This window comes from Podarcis cretensis, assembly GCF_951804945.1.
Source record: "Podarcis cretensis genome assembly, chromosome: 5".
Taxonomy (NCBI): domain Eukaryota; kingdom Metazoa; phylum Chordata; class Lepidosauria; order Squamata; family Lacertidae; genus Podarcis; species Podarcis cretensis.
In genome coordinates this window covers 29,581,507-29,598,249 of record NC_137174.1, presented here as the reverse complement: position 1 = coordinate 29,598,249, position 16,743 = coordinate 29,581,507, and the positions used below count along the sequence as shown (strand labels likewise).

The following is a 16,743-nucleotide window of genomic DNA, read 5'->3' as shown; positions in this document are numbered from 1 at the left end:
TACCTCAGGTTAAGTACTTAATTTGTTCCGGAGGTCCGTTCTTAACCTGAAACTGTTCTTAACCTGAAGCACCACTTTAGCTTATGGGGCCTCCTGCTGCCGCCACGCCCTCGGAGCACGATTTCTGTTCTTACCCTGAAGCAAAGTTCTTAACTTGAAGCACTATTTCTGGGTTAGCAGAGTCTGTAACCTGAAGTGCATGTAACCTGAAGCGTATGTAACCTGAGGTACCACTGTAAAACATTAACTCCATACCCTCCAAGATTTCTCCCAATGGAAATAGGGACGTCCTAAGGAAAAGTGGGATGTTCCCGGGATCAAAGCAGAAACCAGGACAGCTTCACTAAATCAGGGATGTCCCTGGAAAACGGGGACACTTGGAGGTTACCAGGCTGGGGAAGGCTTGGTTAACCCTAAGAATGGAGGAAGGGGGGGATTTGCAATGCAGCACCTGCGCAGAGGCACTCTCAAGGGCCAGGTAGGGTTGCACCAGTGCTTTCTTTCTAGAAAAATAGGTGCTGGTACTCACAATGAAGTTGTTACAGTAAGTGCCACACTTTTTAACAAGAAGAGGTGTTGATTATCTGTTTCAGAAGATGAGCAACCGCCTCCAAGAATGGTCTTAGAACTCAGGTATGTCCGTGTGGAATAAGATGACCCTTACTGGGTGTTTCACATGGCAAGGGAGCTCACAGAACAGTTTGCTATGAAATACAGCTAGGGCCAGAGAAAATGACAAGTCAAAGGTCTCCCCACTTAAAAAACAAAGAAAGTCATTCCTCACATTAGGGCTCATATGGGAATTTGGGCAGGTGCACCTGTCCAAATGCTCAGAGCTTTGTTATTATACTGCCCATATTAACTGTCCTATTTTCTACTCTATAGTAGTCTCACTCCTAAAAAAGACAGGCAATCCTTAATCACACAAATACACCCTCCTTAAGCCACTAGGTCTTTTATAGTTGCAGTTGCACAGCTGCTCTTAGGGTTTCATAAATACAAGGTTATCAGATTAAAATATTTGCATACAAAGTATTAATTGCATTTTATCATTTTATTAATGAGCCACCCGGTGAACACTGTTTTTGAATGGCCTTATATATTTTATTAAAATAAAAATCAGATAGAAAATTTCCTTTTTTTTTTACTTTGAAAGTTACAGTGCTGAACTGTGGCAGATTCTCCTCCATCTGTTGAGTTGTAGAGTCACCTGAAGATGAGTCCCTTAATACACTTTTACTCACACAATAATATGAAATAAAATACTTTTAAGTGGATTACATACTTCCCTTTCCTCACATGCAAGCCTCTGCCCTTGTGTAGGAAGCCAGTAGAATAACTGTTGAACATTAACTTTAGGTTTGATATGGAAAGATGACTATTATAGGGAGATGGCTGCCAAAAGGAACAATTAAGCTATTTCTAGCTTGTAAGGTGTTTGGATGGTGCATGAGTGATTTTCTGGGGCAAAACATAGGGAGTGAAAACTAACTGGCATGGTGAAGACTTGGCAATTCATGTAGTGAGTCAGACCAGCAGTCAGAAATGGCTTGCTACATGGAGGCAGCTAATTCAGTTATCCTAATGTATTGAGATATTCTAGCACCTCCTTTTAATGCGTAAAACATACATAGGAAAAGCTTCTTATGAAGGATGGAAAACATTTAAGGTCCAGTCAGACTGCTCTTCTCTGTTCATCTGTAAATAATCATTGTTGGCACTACTCATGGATTAGCTCAAATCAGGGACTGCAAATTCACTGTGTGAATTCATGCTGTGAATTATAGCATGGCAGCAACAGTAGGCAAAGTGAAGAAATAGCACAATTGGCTTCAAGCATGAAAACAGGATGGGGTGTGTTTGCATCTCACATGCAGGATCTGAAGAGAGCAGCACAGAGGTAATAGGTCACCTTATGCACAGGTAAGAGGAGGCTGGCTGCATTGCATCTGCAGTGGTCCTGTTCATTCTTTAAAATGAAAAGTTAAGACATTGGATGGAGACTTGGTCTAAATTGCTCAAAAGATCATATTGGTCTCACATTAAGCTTAGACTAAATTTAAAGGCAGCCATGGTGTTGTTCACATCCATTAGAAACCCTAAGTGGAGAAACGCCATAGTATACTTTCCACAAGCTGTATTGTATTTCATATCTGTTGGTAAAACGAGAAGTTGCAAGAGAGGAGTGAGAGGCTTTCCACACACATTATTAACAGCAACCAAAATTTAAACGACAATTTAATAGACCTTAAAACAGACTATACGAGTATAAAACACTGGTTTTGTATTTCAAAAGTTGCAGGAAGAGAGCCAGGTCATTTTAAAACAGTCTTCTACAAAACATTTGCCAGCTGGTTACATAAAAGACACTATATACAATATAAAAGCATAAAATAATCCACACTGTAAAAATAATTTAAAAACAAAATATTTTCATTTTAAAATATCTCCTATAGCACAAATACATTTTGACATGCAAGCAAAGCTAAACATATTGCATTCTTTAGTGTAGTCTAGCAAGTTCTGCTATTTAGAACCTGGACCATGAGAAAACATGCCAATGTTTTTCAGATGAACACAGAAGGCCATTCTTAACACTTTTTTATGCTATTGTTACGGAACAGATGTATTAATTGCTTAAAAAGGACAACCACTTTACATATTTCAAAATGGAATAAATATTAAAGCAATGTACATGAATGAATGATCAATAACTGGCAGAGCTCTCTTGGGATACGGCTGAAAAGTGGTTTCACAAATAAACATAAAACTTACTATTAAATACAGGGTGAGGAAACACATTGTGGAAGATGGAAACAATCTGCAGCTGGAAGTATGTGTGACATCCACTTTTAAAAGGCAGCCTTGAAGAAGCAGCGTTGTGACCAATTTCTGTAGCTGCTTTTTGTATAATTCAGTACCAACACGTGGTATTAAGTTATCCAAAACAGAAGCCCGTCCTCAAACAGCATATTTTAAACTTATGCTTAAACTGAACTTTCTGTTTTATATTGGAATTTTAAGTTTCTCCTTTTAAGGGTTTGTGTCGGGTACAGAAGCTCTTTTGGAGACTGCTCCCATATCCTGAATATTATATACACACCTTCAGTACATTTACATATTCACATTTTGGCAGCATTCACAAAAGATTTTATACATTAAGTGCTAGCTTTGTATACTGACTTCCTGTTCCACCTACCCTTTGTGTGTCACAAAAAAGTTTAATGAGCTACTACTTAACTGAACACCATTTTGCTATAATTTTGCAAGCCAATTGGCACTATTACATATCCACAGGAAGTTTTTTGTTTTGCAGTAGCACTTTCTAATAATCAAAGTAGTCAGGGATTTCCAGGTATTCACTATGATGCCTAATTTCAATATGCTCACATGCATTTCAACATGAAGACTAATGTTAAGAAACATAGCTGCCATACTAACTTTTGGGGAAATACCAGTGTTAAACAGATTATGCAGTAACAGAGCTGGGGGGGGGGAGACTTTAAATAAATCAAAGTGTTACAAAGCAAGAGGCGTGAAAATACCATTCTTTGGTCTAGATTAGCTGTTCCCTTTATATTATATTAACATTCCAATGGCTTTTTCAAAACGGTTCAAAAAACAAAAAAAGGTTGAAATTTGTTAAGCAAAAATACTGTATATGTACACACACACAGCTCACACAGATTAAACTTAATAAAAATGAATGAGTGACAGTAAAAAGATACTTAGTACCTTCAAAATTCAAAAAGATTAGTGTTGAGTGTGCCTTTATAGAATTTAATTGGAAAAGTTAGAAAACTATGCATGAAAATCTATTCTAGTTGCTTATAAACACTACATCCTTATATTTTCCTTGCTCTAAATTCAGTACACATTCATTCCAACATGCCAAAACTGCTAATGCTGGTGGGAAAGTTCCTGAAACCAGTCAGTAATTACTTTATAGTTTGTCTGTCGAATGGTCAAATCCTACAGCTTCGTTTACCGACACAGACTCAGATTCCTGAAGCTCAATTCCATCTTCTCCATATCCATTCTCCTCTTCTCTGTCAGGAGTATCTTCTTCTATACCGTTATAGAACTCTTCAATTTCACTCTCGTCTTCTATGTCTAAGCTTGGACTATGACAGGACCCACTATCGCTGCTACTTCCACAAGAGCTGGAGGATATGACATCATCTTCAGAGTCCGAGTATACCTCAGCACCATGGAAAATATAGCGATTTGGTGGTAAAAACAAGTATTGGGTACCTGAAACATGTTTGATTAGCAAGAATTATTTCAGCATTAATAATCCCAAGAAGTCCTAAATGTGATACATTAATGCTTATGGGTTGTCATTATTTTAAGCACTACTGTTTCTAGGTAAGGAAATAGGTATACATAAAATTTATTACACTTTAATTTCACATGTTGTGGACTATGGAATCCCTTTTTAAAGGCTTGCTACATGCTGCTATGTGCTTAACTGGATTCAGTAACATATGAAGGCATTCACTATTCAGCACCCCCCTCCAAGTTTCTCACTGTACACATAATGTACACATTCCAATATTGTCTCAAAGGAAGAGCTCCCTTCCACTCTCATTTACTGGTGGCCACAGCCAAAGATCTTGAGGGAAGAGAAGCAGTTATGAATGTGTAACTAATTTCTGTGGTTTAATTATGAAGTCTACAATCCACTTCTTTCCCTTCACTTTTCTCAAAGATACATCTTAATAAGCAATGATGTCAGACTGTGCCAATGACTGTTATCAAAGAAATACAGCAATCGCTTCAGAGCTTACCGCCTAAAGGCTTATTAAAAGCAAGTTGACTGAAATACCATTTTTGATGGGCTGTGCAGTTGCAAGCTACACTAAAAGGCCTGTACAACTCTTGATATTCCTGCAACCTGTTCACGCTGCATCTAAATGAGGTTTTGTTTTACTCAGAAAATCATATTGTTATCTCCAGTATGCTATTAGACATTCTGAACTTGAGGAAAGCATACTGTTCCATATTAATACAATTTGTAATGCAAAAAACATATCCATGCATCACATCTGGCAGACATGTACCAGAAGCTTGGTGCTGGTGTGCACACTACAACTTCTACAGGCAAGCTGCCACAAATACCAAGTCAATTTCTATATGGCACTGCTAAAAAAAAAAGAAGAAATTGGATGGTGTGGAGAAAACTCACATAGTCCATATAAGGAATGGCTTCATAGAAATAGCTTGGCACTGAAAACTACTGCCATGTGCACCAATCCTTGTAAACTGAGGGGAAAACAAGTTCCCCAATTCTTTTCAGGTTTTTCTTGCAGCAATTAAGTTGATTTGGATGCTTAAAAGAAGTGGTAATAACAGAAGTCTGCATCTTAAAATTTGGGTTGGTTTAGATAATCCTTCAAACCTTGTTTTAGATTTTCAGGAGTGAGACTTTGCCTCACATGTTCTCTCCCCCCCCCCCCCACACTCAAGATCCCCTTTCTGCTTAAAGCAAAACTTAATTTTGTCACAATGTCCTAAACAGGCAAACAATGCTGCTCAAATGTGTAGAAGTAATTCCGAATCCTGCAAATCATGTTTGAGGATTACCTGAACTGACCCTTCCCCCTCTTGCTGCTTCTGGATTTTGTGAAAAGATGAGGGAGTGGGAAAGAAGAGGGGGAAGAGAAACATAAGATGTGCATATTTCCTGTGGGGAGATGCAGGGGGAAAATATCCATGGGGATATGTAAATTCCCCTCCCCTTCACATGACATACAGAAGTGCCATTTCCATTGCCACTTTTTAGATTGTGTGGAATCGCCCATAATGTACTTGACAGCACAATCTTATACACGTCTTTTCAGAAGTAAGCCACATTGAACTCAATAATCCTTACCAGCCTGGAGTTAGTGTGAGGGTTAAGTGATGTCAGTGGGGCCAAGGCTGGGATCCAGGGTATCCCTGGTTGGCTCAACCCCTCCCTGGCACATCCTGTTTGGGGGCTTTCCCCCAGTACAGCTGTTTTGGGCTGGGTGGAGGGATAGTGCTGCTCCTGTCACCCTACCTGTGGCAGATCAGAGGTCTGGACTGCAGCCTACTTGCTGAAACCAGTGGTAACCTATGTGATGCCAGTTATTGTGGACTACAGCTCCCATCATCCTTGACCAAGTCATGCCAAATGAAGGTGATGGGAGTCGACTTAAAGGCACTGCACAACTTCATCAACCAAGTGTTTATCAGTGTTTCACGTCCGATTGCCTTTCTAGATTTGTTGCATTTTAGAACAAAACAAAGATTACTACATTGTTTTATTACAAATATCCTAATTTGGATTTTGCCCACAGCCATGGGTAGGATCACTTTTTTAAACACCTTCAGGGACAAAGTGGGATATAATTATAAATAGATAGCTCATTTCATATGGGTCTGACAATAGCTTTGTAAGGCAGAAAAGCAAAGAGATAAAACAAGTATATTAGAAATGCAGACATTATTTTTGAAGGCATACAAAATAAATTCAGTTCATATTGCCTACATGTAGTTTGAAAGCTTGCAAACATTGGAAGTAATCAGCTGGTTCAGTCAGAGGAATTCTTTCATTTGTTCTAGATTTCCTATTGTACTGCACCAACCTAAATCTAAGTATTTTTTTATTGAAGTGTATGTACATGTTTTTGTTTGTATCTCTGGTTGCAAGATCAGGACATTTTTACAAATTGTTGTTCACTACTGACTGAATTCCTTCAAAACAAAATTGCTGTGTTTAATACCTTGAAAGTATTGTTTAATTTGAATGTAGTGGTGTTTGCAAATTATTTAAGCACTTACCATCAAGCCGCTTGCTAATCTGCTCTTTTGCACATCTATTAACCCAACATTTTCTCAGTGTTTCAACAGATGTTTTTTCACTTCTCTCTTTGTTTTCCTCTTGGTTAGATCCATTTTCCTTCACATGTTCTGGGTTTTCTAGATGGTCAGAAAGACTTTCAACATTCTCTAAAGAGTTTTGAACTTCTTGAAATTTTTCTTCTACACAGTTCTCTTTAGACTCCAAGGAAGCATCAGAATTTCCTGCTTTATATTCAGAAGATTGCTCTGAACGTGCCACCTGAGAATGTTGTGGTGCAATTCTTTCAGGTGAACTAGAATATTCAGAAATGTTTAGAGGAGTAGGTGGTAATTCAGCTGAATGTATTTCAAATTCTTTATGAGGTCTGGGAGGCTTCTCTGTTATTTCTGAAAGTTTGACTGAATTGCTACAAAGTTTTGTATATTCACCACCTAATCTATGACATAATTCATTGATAATGACATCACAGTCACCAAGAAGCTCCACGTCGAAGTGTAGATGAGGCAATGGTTCCCTATTAATTAGAATCTGAGGCACTTCATGTGGGATAGAACCTACGTGTTTAAGAAAAATAAAACAAAATGAATGTTACAGAAATATGTCAACTGTTATTAACAAATGTGACAACAAGTTTTAGGAACTACTTGTAAATGCACTAAAAAGTGACCTAGAATTCTGCTTCTGCAATATTACTTAATAGTATGCAAGATAAATATACTCCTTGCTCTTATATTCCTCCCAGATCTAAAAAAACTCTCTAAATTCAATAATTACAGCACTGTACAGCATGACAGTTGTATGGAAGCTCCTTATATATTTATTCTGAAACAGAGACTCCCCTCCATATGCCTAAGAGATGAGCAATCAACACTTACTTGGAATTAATGCAACTGGTCTTACTTTAAGCGAAGACCCGATAACAATGAGAAGATCAACCTCATCTTTGTCATACTTCATGGCCCTATGAAACTGCTCAGGTAGATTTTCACCAAAGAACACTATTTCCGGCTTCATGATGGCAAGTGGTTCATCAGGTGAACACCTGGGACATCTAGGAACAACCTGCATACAGAAGGTTGCATTATTATTTTTAGTTTTAGTTTTATAGAAGCTAAATTCAATTAGCAAATCACTGGGTCAAAACATTAGTTGCAACAGATTTATTAAGAAGTTCAGATTGCTATAAAAAAATGACTGATGTTATAATCCACAGCTTTTCTAAACAATATTCCAAGTGTAACAAAACTGATGACATGCAAGTATGAATTGTATTCTTTAATATTTGTACTCAAAGGAGGAATACTAATACTTTAACCAGTCTTTTCCCCATGAAGCACCTGAATAAATTATTTTTAAACTCGTGAAAATGTTAGAGATTACAATTTTCCAGAGAACTATTCTATGAATAATTTACAAATATTTCCTCTCATCTGTCCCAACAAAGAGAAGCACAGCACATGTTGCATATTTATCAGCTTTTGTGAAGGATTGCCTCACATATGTATTCTCTCTCTATTGTACAGAAACAGATTATGATGCATACAATGAAGATGCATCAATTAAACATTAGAGTCATGTGTTTCCACAGCCAGCATGGAAACCCAGGTTACTAGCTTCTTAGCAGGCTTATAATAATTTTTGCAGGATAGTAGTTTCCAGGGATGCCTTAGTTCCTCCTTTCATAGTCTCACAAAGCCTTTCCTCCCAATTCTCAGTCTACTGTCACTATGCATCCTTGATTCAACCACCTTGTCTCCAGACCCCCATCCTTTAGATTCCCTCCTCCTAATCTTCAGTCTTTCCCCCAAAGCTGCTTCTGCCCCTAGAGCTTACAAATTATATCCCTGAAACTTCCCCTTCCGAAATGGAAGGTGGACTGAAATCATTCTGACACTGCTAGCTCTAATCTTAGGCAGCTGAGTTAAAATAGGGAAATAAAAGTCAAAGTGTCCTCCAGTGAATGACAGGTCAAGAGTCACATCTGAACTAAGTAACCTACAAGAAATATTCTACTTTGAAGAATCTTTCCAAGCTGCTTTGAGCTCAACTGAAGCAATGGTGAAATATAAATATAGTGTTATGAGATTTGGGGTTGGGAGGATTCCAGACCCCTATAATCCCTGGATCCAGCAAGTGTTAAAAGCCAATCAAGCCAGGCTAGCTTTCTGAACCCCTAGGTAAGCATCTGGAACCTCTGGAATCTTGCACTGCTTGGAGATTGGCGTGGCATGCAACAATGATAATAAATAAGAACTGCACTTGTTTGGAGAACTTCAACTGCTTCTATGTAAACTGAATTCTTGAACTGCTACAGTTCACATTTCTAGATATAAGGATAACATTTTATCTGATAGTTATTAACACTCATACTTTTTGTTCATTACAGGGCATTCCTAATCATGTTTGCACAGAAGATCAGTTAAGCTCAGTGAGCCTTACTCCTTAAGCCTGTTTATGAATGCAACCTTAAATGTACCTGATAATATTTAGGGTTTTATTCCTACCTGATTGAAAATGTCTCCTCGAACAACTTCACAATCAACTTTGTATTTACAGATGAGGCAAGAAGCTGTTGCAAAGGAACCTGAAACACATAAACACACCAAAAAGCAAATAAAGATGTATGCAGTTGTCTGGATTCAAATATTAACCAACCTAGTTTATTCTAGTCATACTGATCTGAGAATAGGAACACATACAAACATATATGACTTAATTTGCATGTTCACACTTAGCTGATAAAATTCACTGGATGATATCCAGTTAGTCATACTTAGAGTAGGCCCACTCTAAGCAAACCCTTGGATTCCAATGGGTTTACTCCAAGTATGAATTAGTTGAATACTACCCATTGTTGTTTTATTTCATTTGTTCATCCTGAAAATCTATGGGGGCACTGCAATAGAATTCACTGTCAGGGAGCGGAAGCACAATCCTTTTCAGGTGCATTCATAAATGTACAGTTCAAAACATTTATCGTATTCTATATTCTCCAGGAACTAACCAAGTGACAGATGATGCAAAATGCTGAAAGATTCCACATATCCCTTATCACGCACATTAAAATTAACATGAGATCTAGATAGAATTTAAGATTGACTAACCATGACATTGGATTATCCTTTGAATTCCTGCCACTTGTTCCAGTGTATCTATGTTCTGAGTATAATTGCGAAGCAGTTTTTTTTCTTTATCCATCAAAGCTATAAATTTATGACAGAGAGATGGTTGAAACTGTCCAGGATATATTTCCTGTAGAATTTTTAAAAAAGCGAAAAATAAATTTTGCTAATATCACATTTCAGTTTTTGTTTAAAGATCAGCCACCATACATTAGCTATTGCTTACTAGAACCAACATTTTTTTAAACTAATCGTAACTTGTGTTAACCTTTCAGCTTGGAGAAAATACTACTAACATACATCATTAACTTAAATGGGGGAAATGTATACACCATCTCCTGCCACCCCCCATTGAACATATGACATGCTATGACTGCTTAAATATGGAGTCATGTCCAGTGCTGCTGTTCTGATAGCACAGCATACTTCCACATGCAACGGAACTTCCCCCTCCTATCCTTTCCTTTGAAGACCTCCAGGGATTCTCAAAATCTGCTCCAGAGGGCTGCAGGAGCCTTCAAAGGGTACTTTGAGGCAACACAGGGAGAAGAGAGAAAGGGGAAGTCCAACTTTGTGAGCAGTACTCTGCATGCGCACAACCCTAATACAACCCACTCCTCTGAAAAAGTGTATCTTCCAAGCCCCAAAAATGTTGATCATTACAACTGTTGATCAGTGTTGATCATTAAAAGGTATGAATGAAAAGAAAAGCTATTTAGCATCCACAATCTTACATCCAGAAAGATCCCCAAAGGAATTATAGGTTGCATTAAAAAAAGTATACAGGCAGCTCCCTTTTATGTGGGAGCTATGTTCCGAGGCACCACGTGCATCAGTGAAATCGCATATAATTGAAACCCACTGAAAAAGCTTTTGATTTTACATTTTACTAGCATTGTATGTATTCAAGTTGGTCAACTTAGCTTGTGCTATTTTCATTCATTATGTTATTAATTTTATGAAAGAATAAAATTTGTTCATAAAGTGGAAAGCTTCCAAAACAATATTATTGCCTTTTCGGTGGATGCCTTAAGTTTAAGCCAAAAATATTTATGCTGTAGCTTGGCATATAAATACACTGTCAGAAAATTAGTTTTCCCCACCCGCCACCATCAAACAAGATTCAGTGTATGCAATGCTATTGTAAAGTCATAAATCATAATGGCATTTAAACATTTGATTGTATTCAAAACTGTCTATGAGTGGAATAGACTTTTAGCCACACTGAAGTATTTCACTTTCCTCTTCCCATCCAGACACCATCAAAATCTGATTCAGAGTAGGGAAGGAGATCATCTTAAACTTTTTTTTTGGGGGGGGGGGGACCAGAGGCAGGAGGAGGGCTGGAGAGGAAGATGGAAGTTCTACTGTGTAAGCTAAAGTTCACTCACACATTTGACCACCTATTTGTTATAAGCATATCGCTACTGTATCGAGTAAAAAAAAAAAGAGTAGTGCCTTCTTAATAGGAGAAGCAACAGTGATAGTTACTCTATAAACTTTGGCTTCTTTAGTTTCTTTATATCCCATAAAAATAAGAACCACTACAAGAGAAAGAGAGCACTGATTATTACTCAAACACACTACAAAGCAAGCATGACATCATTATTTGCGATTTTATATTGGTGCAATAATCAATGTGCCCCTTTGCTCATGTAAGGGCATAACAGCGTTGAGGAAAACTGTCTTTGTTTTAGATACATAAAGATTATAGGTTGTTTAAACGTATCTGTTTTTCATACAAGCAAGAGAGAAAAGGCACCTTTGCAAACTTAAAAAATGGCCTTGGATCTTTCCTGAAGTAATCAATATCAAACATTGCTTGAGGATCAGGAAGATCTGGGAAATCTACTGCAAGACGTGCATAGATACCATCTCTTGATCTGAAGTCAGGGATTCCACAAGAAACAGATACCTGAAATAGGTTACATACCATAATAAAGATCAATTGTATACTATAACAACATTTGTTGCTGTAAAATATTTGGACTATACACTGTAAAATTTAATGTTTAGAGATTTTTTAAAACAGTGAGCAGTTTAGAAATGCCTTTAATAACTAACTAAATAATTAACTAAAAATAGTCACCCCCCCCCAACTGTTTGCTTATTTTCTTTTGGCAAATAAAATATTACTTTTTTTAGAACTATCCATTATTCAGGTACCTAAAAAAACTGCAGATTAGGAAATTCCACTTACAACTATAGCAAAACTACTTATGAAAATCCAACGCAATATGCATACAGGCTAGAGAACTGCAGCGTTAATTAACGTTTCAGTTCAGTCACTTCAAAATCAAATAAGACTTTTCTTAACAGGTATCATCTTGGTTCCAGACAAATGAAAGTAGGTAGTGTGATTCTATTCAGGACATTAGTTGCTGCAGAACAAGCTTCTGCTTGCACTCCAACTAAAGTCATTGTATATGATGCAAATGAGCATCGCTGCCAAGTTCTACCACTTACTTCCTAAAACTCTGTCAAATGCTTTACTAGTCCTGTCCAACTCTATGATTTCTACAATGGTTTGGAAAATACACTGCTGCCTCAGTCTCCTGGAGGCTGGCCAACAGTAGTGGGTTACCAGAAATTAGTTACTTTCCCTACCCTTTCTATCAGCCTTTGAAGATTCACTTGCATATACTTGAACTACTGAAACAAGGGTAGCTGCTAGTGCCTCAACGAAAGGTCAGTGCTTACAGTATCAGAGCAAGGGAATTAAATGTTCCTTCGTGCTAGTGATAGAAGTTAGTTGCTCATCCCTTTGCTCAGGTGCTCTGCAGGATGCACAATGAGACTCTGTCTGCTTGTTTGGATGAATGCTCTCCCCCCCCCCCCCGCACACTGTTCTAGCAGTTCTCCCACCCCTCCAAACCTGATTGGGGGGGGGGAGGACACAAATTGCACTTGTTGCACTGGCTCCCACAAGTGCAACTAGTTTAATCTGGGCCGCAGTACAGAATTGTTGCCCGTGAAGAAAGGTCTTAAAATCATTGCATTTGCTTCAACATTCACATTCCACTAGGGCACACAGGTATCTTTCCTTCAGCATATTTGGGCACATGGGATATAAATATTTTCTTAAGAACTGTGAGCTTTGTGATATGGACAACCATCCCTTGCTTGTGTTGGATATAAAAAAACATCTGCCCAGGAGCGACTCTAGCATTACTGTAGCACAGCAGAGAGCAATCCATTCACATGATCCACATACTTGCATCAGAATAATTAAAATCTCAAATAATGTTCTACTTATTCTATTCAACATTAGATACATACCCCAGCTCCTGTTAAGACAATTATTTTTTTGCACTCTTGTAGTAGTTTCACAGCATCCTCTATTGTATTGATATCTTTTCTCTTTTTTCTTTTAGGTGGTTCTGACAGGATATTAATAACAATTTGCCATAATGTCATGTCATCAAGTTCAGGAGGCGGAATAGTTTCTGGCAACAAGTCTTTCAGAATTGCACGTGGATCTGTGCCTAGCATGAGATGTTGTTGGACAAAAGTGTATGGGCCTGTAATAGAAAATAAAGCAATTGTCATCTGGCTGATGCAGAATATTCAACTGATGGAGAAAATTCTGCAACATTTTTTGTTTATCACATTTTCAACAGAGCAAGTAGCATACCAATCTGAAAAATGTGTAATGTACTGCACACAAAAGGGCATGCATTGGCATCATGGGTGAGGCATCCTGTGAGCAACAAATAACCACAGCATTTTTGTATTAATCCCATGAATAGGATAATTGGTTCCCATATCTTTTTTCCTTTGTGGGGTAAAAGCAGCTAAGGAGATTATTTTCAGTAAGAAAGCAATTCAAGTGGTAGGGTAGAATTAATCCCCAATTCAGATTGCAACCTCAGTTGCTGCATAAAACAAAGAAAAAAATCGGTGGGGAAAAATCACAGAACTATATGTAATGTGAAAAGGCTTTGGGAGTAAACCCTGAGGAACAATCTGTACCTGCTGCCTTGCAGGACATCTTTGGGAGAAGAAAAGGCATGGGAGTAAACCCTGCAAAAATTAGGAGTGGAGTCCCTAAGGCACTTGGATGGTGTCTTGTATGCCTCCTTCCCGCAACTCCTGCCACCAAGCTGGTGCCAAATGTATTGCTTTCCTTTTCTTTGGACCACATGAGCAAGTGAGAGAGAGTGTCTTGTTGTCTGGGCAGCCAGGACCTCCATACACACTGCTCAGGCTTGCACCTCAGATTACCCTCAATTGCCAATTCCGGATTTAGAGCTGAAGAAAGAGATAGAGCACTCCATAGTTCTGCGCAGTGTAGAGGTGGTAATACGGAAGGATAAAAGCAGGGGAATTTGCCACTCAGCTATTCTTCCAAGGTGCAACCCCTACTCATGCCAAGATAAGCAGCAAAATATATAGGCACCTCAACAAACCACTCAGAGTTCAGACTTACATGAAGGAAAGACAACAGTGTCACAAATATAAAGATATGACTTGCCCAAGGAAATAAAAGCAAGAATGAAGATGTAATCTTACAAGATATTTAACTGGAACCCCTATATTGAATTGTAAATATCTACCTATACGTGGCCTTGGAGTCCAATCACTGGAGCTTGCATGAGAGGCTCTATCATCTTCATCACTCTCACAGGAATGGAAGCCGTTTGCAATTATTTCATCATTAAAAAACATATTGTCTGAAAGACATTAAACAGAGAAAAACCATTATCAGATAAAAGTAGTGCCATCACATTTAGAACAAGTTATGCTGTACTTCACCTACAAGAAGTAACAAGATTCCTTTTAAACTGGGATTTAATCATGTTTACATCATTCATACTCATTTATGTAAGCTTTAGGTACCATCGAAATAATGTATGTGTAAGATTTGCTTTAACTTCTGTATCTTCAAGAGTTGCATAGAAGAGGGTGCTCCGCCTCCACATGATGCACTTGCCATAGAAGTCAGAAAAACCTAGCTTCCCCAAGATCCCTGTATTCTGCATGGGATTACTAGCTTTTTGCTACTAAGCAAACCGTCAGCCCAAGCGAAACTGGCTTCCGCCAATTTTATCCTCCCAGGCACAGGCTGCTGTTCAAGGCTGCAAGTTATATGCAGTTAGAGCAAACTTGTATAGGACCAGGCTGCACGTTTAGTCGCCTTCTCCCAGCTCTCTTCCCCCACCCCACCCGCTCCCGCGGTGACAAGTGGATGGGAGGAGCCACAGATTACTGCAAACATTAAGACTGTGTTTAGGAGGATTTCCCAAGGCCTTCGGCTCTTGAAGATCGCGGGAGGGAGAAGGACTAAGCAGTGCCTTGACTTCCCCCAGCCCCGACAACGCGAATCCCATTGAGCTGGGGTTAGAAGAGGATGCCGGTGGTCTCGGGTCTCTCCCTGCGACTCCCTCCCTCCCTCCCGTGCCGCTAAAGAGCAGGCCGAGCGGTGCTGATGCTGCTCCTCCTCCGTGACCCGATCGCTGCCCTGCGCCCACCTGCCGCCCCCTCCGCCTCTGGAGCGGCTCCTCACCTGGGCGCGCGGCCGCCTCCGCAGCGCCGTTCGAACACTGCGCCGCCCCGCAGCCAATGGCCGCCTCCGCTGCGTCTCCGGCGGGCGCCGCCTCTGCTCCCTCCCCTTGGCTCGGCCACCACCTCGGCAGCGGCGGCGGCGGCGGCGGCGACAACTGCGGCAGTAGTGGCGGCGGCGGCGGCGGCGGCGGCTCTTCTCGGGCCAGGCCCCACCGCCTCAGCCCAGCGCAGCTCCAGCCTTCCTCTCCTCCTCTTTCTCCCACCGCTGCCGAGGCCTCTCCCAGCTCGCTGTCGCCAGAGGAAGCAGCAGCAGCAGCAGCGACCTCTTCCTCCTCCGCCAGGGCCTCCTCGGCGGCGGCGCTTCCTATGTAAAGAGGCGCCTCCGCCTCTCCGCCGGCTTCCTTCGCGGCCGAACAGGCCCGGCCGGCGCTGTCAGTGGAGCCCCGGCGTTGACGCTTCACAGCTGGCTCCGGGCTCTCGGAGGCGCCTGGCACAACGCCGCTGCCACCGCCGTTGCTGCCGCGGCCGCCGCTCCGGCACTGGAGGAGCGGCGTCTCCCCGTCCGCCATCTTGGAGAAGGAGCAACTACTCCCTCCCTCTCTCTCTCTCCGCCCGCTCGCTCTCACCCCCCACCTTTCCCCGTAGACGGAAAAGACAGCCCCCCCCTCCCGCACCTCTCTCACTCTCACACACACACAGATTTAAACACGTCACGTGACCCCGTCGACGCCCACGCGGGCAGCCGCCCAGCGTAGGGCCGCAACAACAACAAACTGGATCACGTGACGCCGAGCGCGCACGGGCGGGGGTGAAATGACGAGGCGGCTAAGTTGCGGAGTCCGCAGTCACGTGACGCCCCCCCCACAATTTTTCTGACGTGCCCACCTTTATATATTTTTTTTAAAAAATTACCTATATTTTGTCGACTCTTTTATAATAAAACTTGAAGCTAAAAATACCGTAACGAATTCCATTGTACAATATTCTAACGTAACTTATGGAGTGCGGGGTGGGGGGGAAGGAATCCCTTTGAATTCAGTGGGATTTATTTCTGAGTGAATATGGATAGGAAGAAGATCGTTATATGCTTTTGTAGTGTTTGGTGTGTTCCCTCTCCCCCCCCCAAAAAAAGGAATAAAAGCTAAAGGAGAATAAACAAAAGAACTGAGGGAGGAAAGAGGAAAGGCGCTGACGCAGCAACTCGTTGAAGGAGCAGCGAAGGCGGGATGGGCGAGCAGCTCCCGGGTTCTGCTCTGCCTGGGCAAAGACTGTAAAGAAGGGAAAGGG

At 40.6% G+C, this 16,743-nt stretch overlaps 1 protein-coding gene across 1 annotated transcript; it reads right to left on the bottom strand.

Annotated features, from left to right (window-relative positions):
* Nucleotides 1-2,206: 2,206 nt before the first annotated feature.
* SIRT1 (sirtuin 1) lies at nucleotides 2,207-16,079 on the bottom strand. Its single transcript, XM_079975628.1, has 9 exons — nucleotides 15,458-16,079; nucleotides 14,508-14,624; nucleotides 13,231-13,472; nucleotides 11,714-11,866; nucleotides 9,934-10,081; nucleotides 9,334-9,413; nucleotides 7,705-7,891; nucleotides 6,808-7,383; nucleotides 2,207-4,254 (listed from the first exon to the last, which is right to left on the bottom strand). The coding sequence occupies exons 1-9, from the start codon at nucleotides 16,023-16,025 to the stop codon at nucleotides 3,944-3,946; spliced, it is 2,382 nt and encodes a 793-aa protein (XP_079831754.1). The 5' UTR covers nucleotides 16,026-16,079; the 3' UTR covers nucleotides 2,207-3,943.
* Between the last annotated feature and the right edge of the window lie 664 nt (nucleotides 16,080-16,743).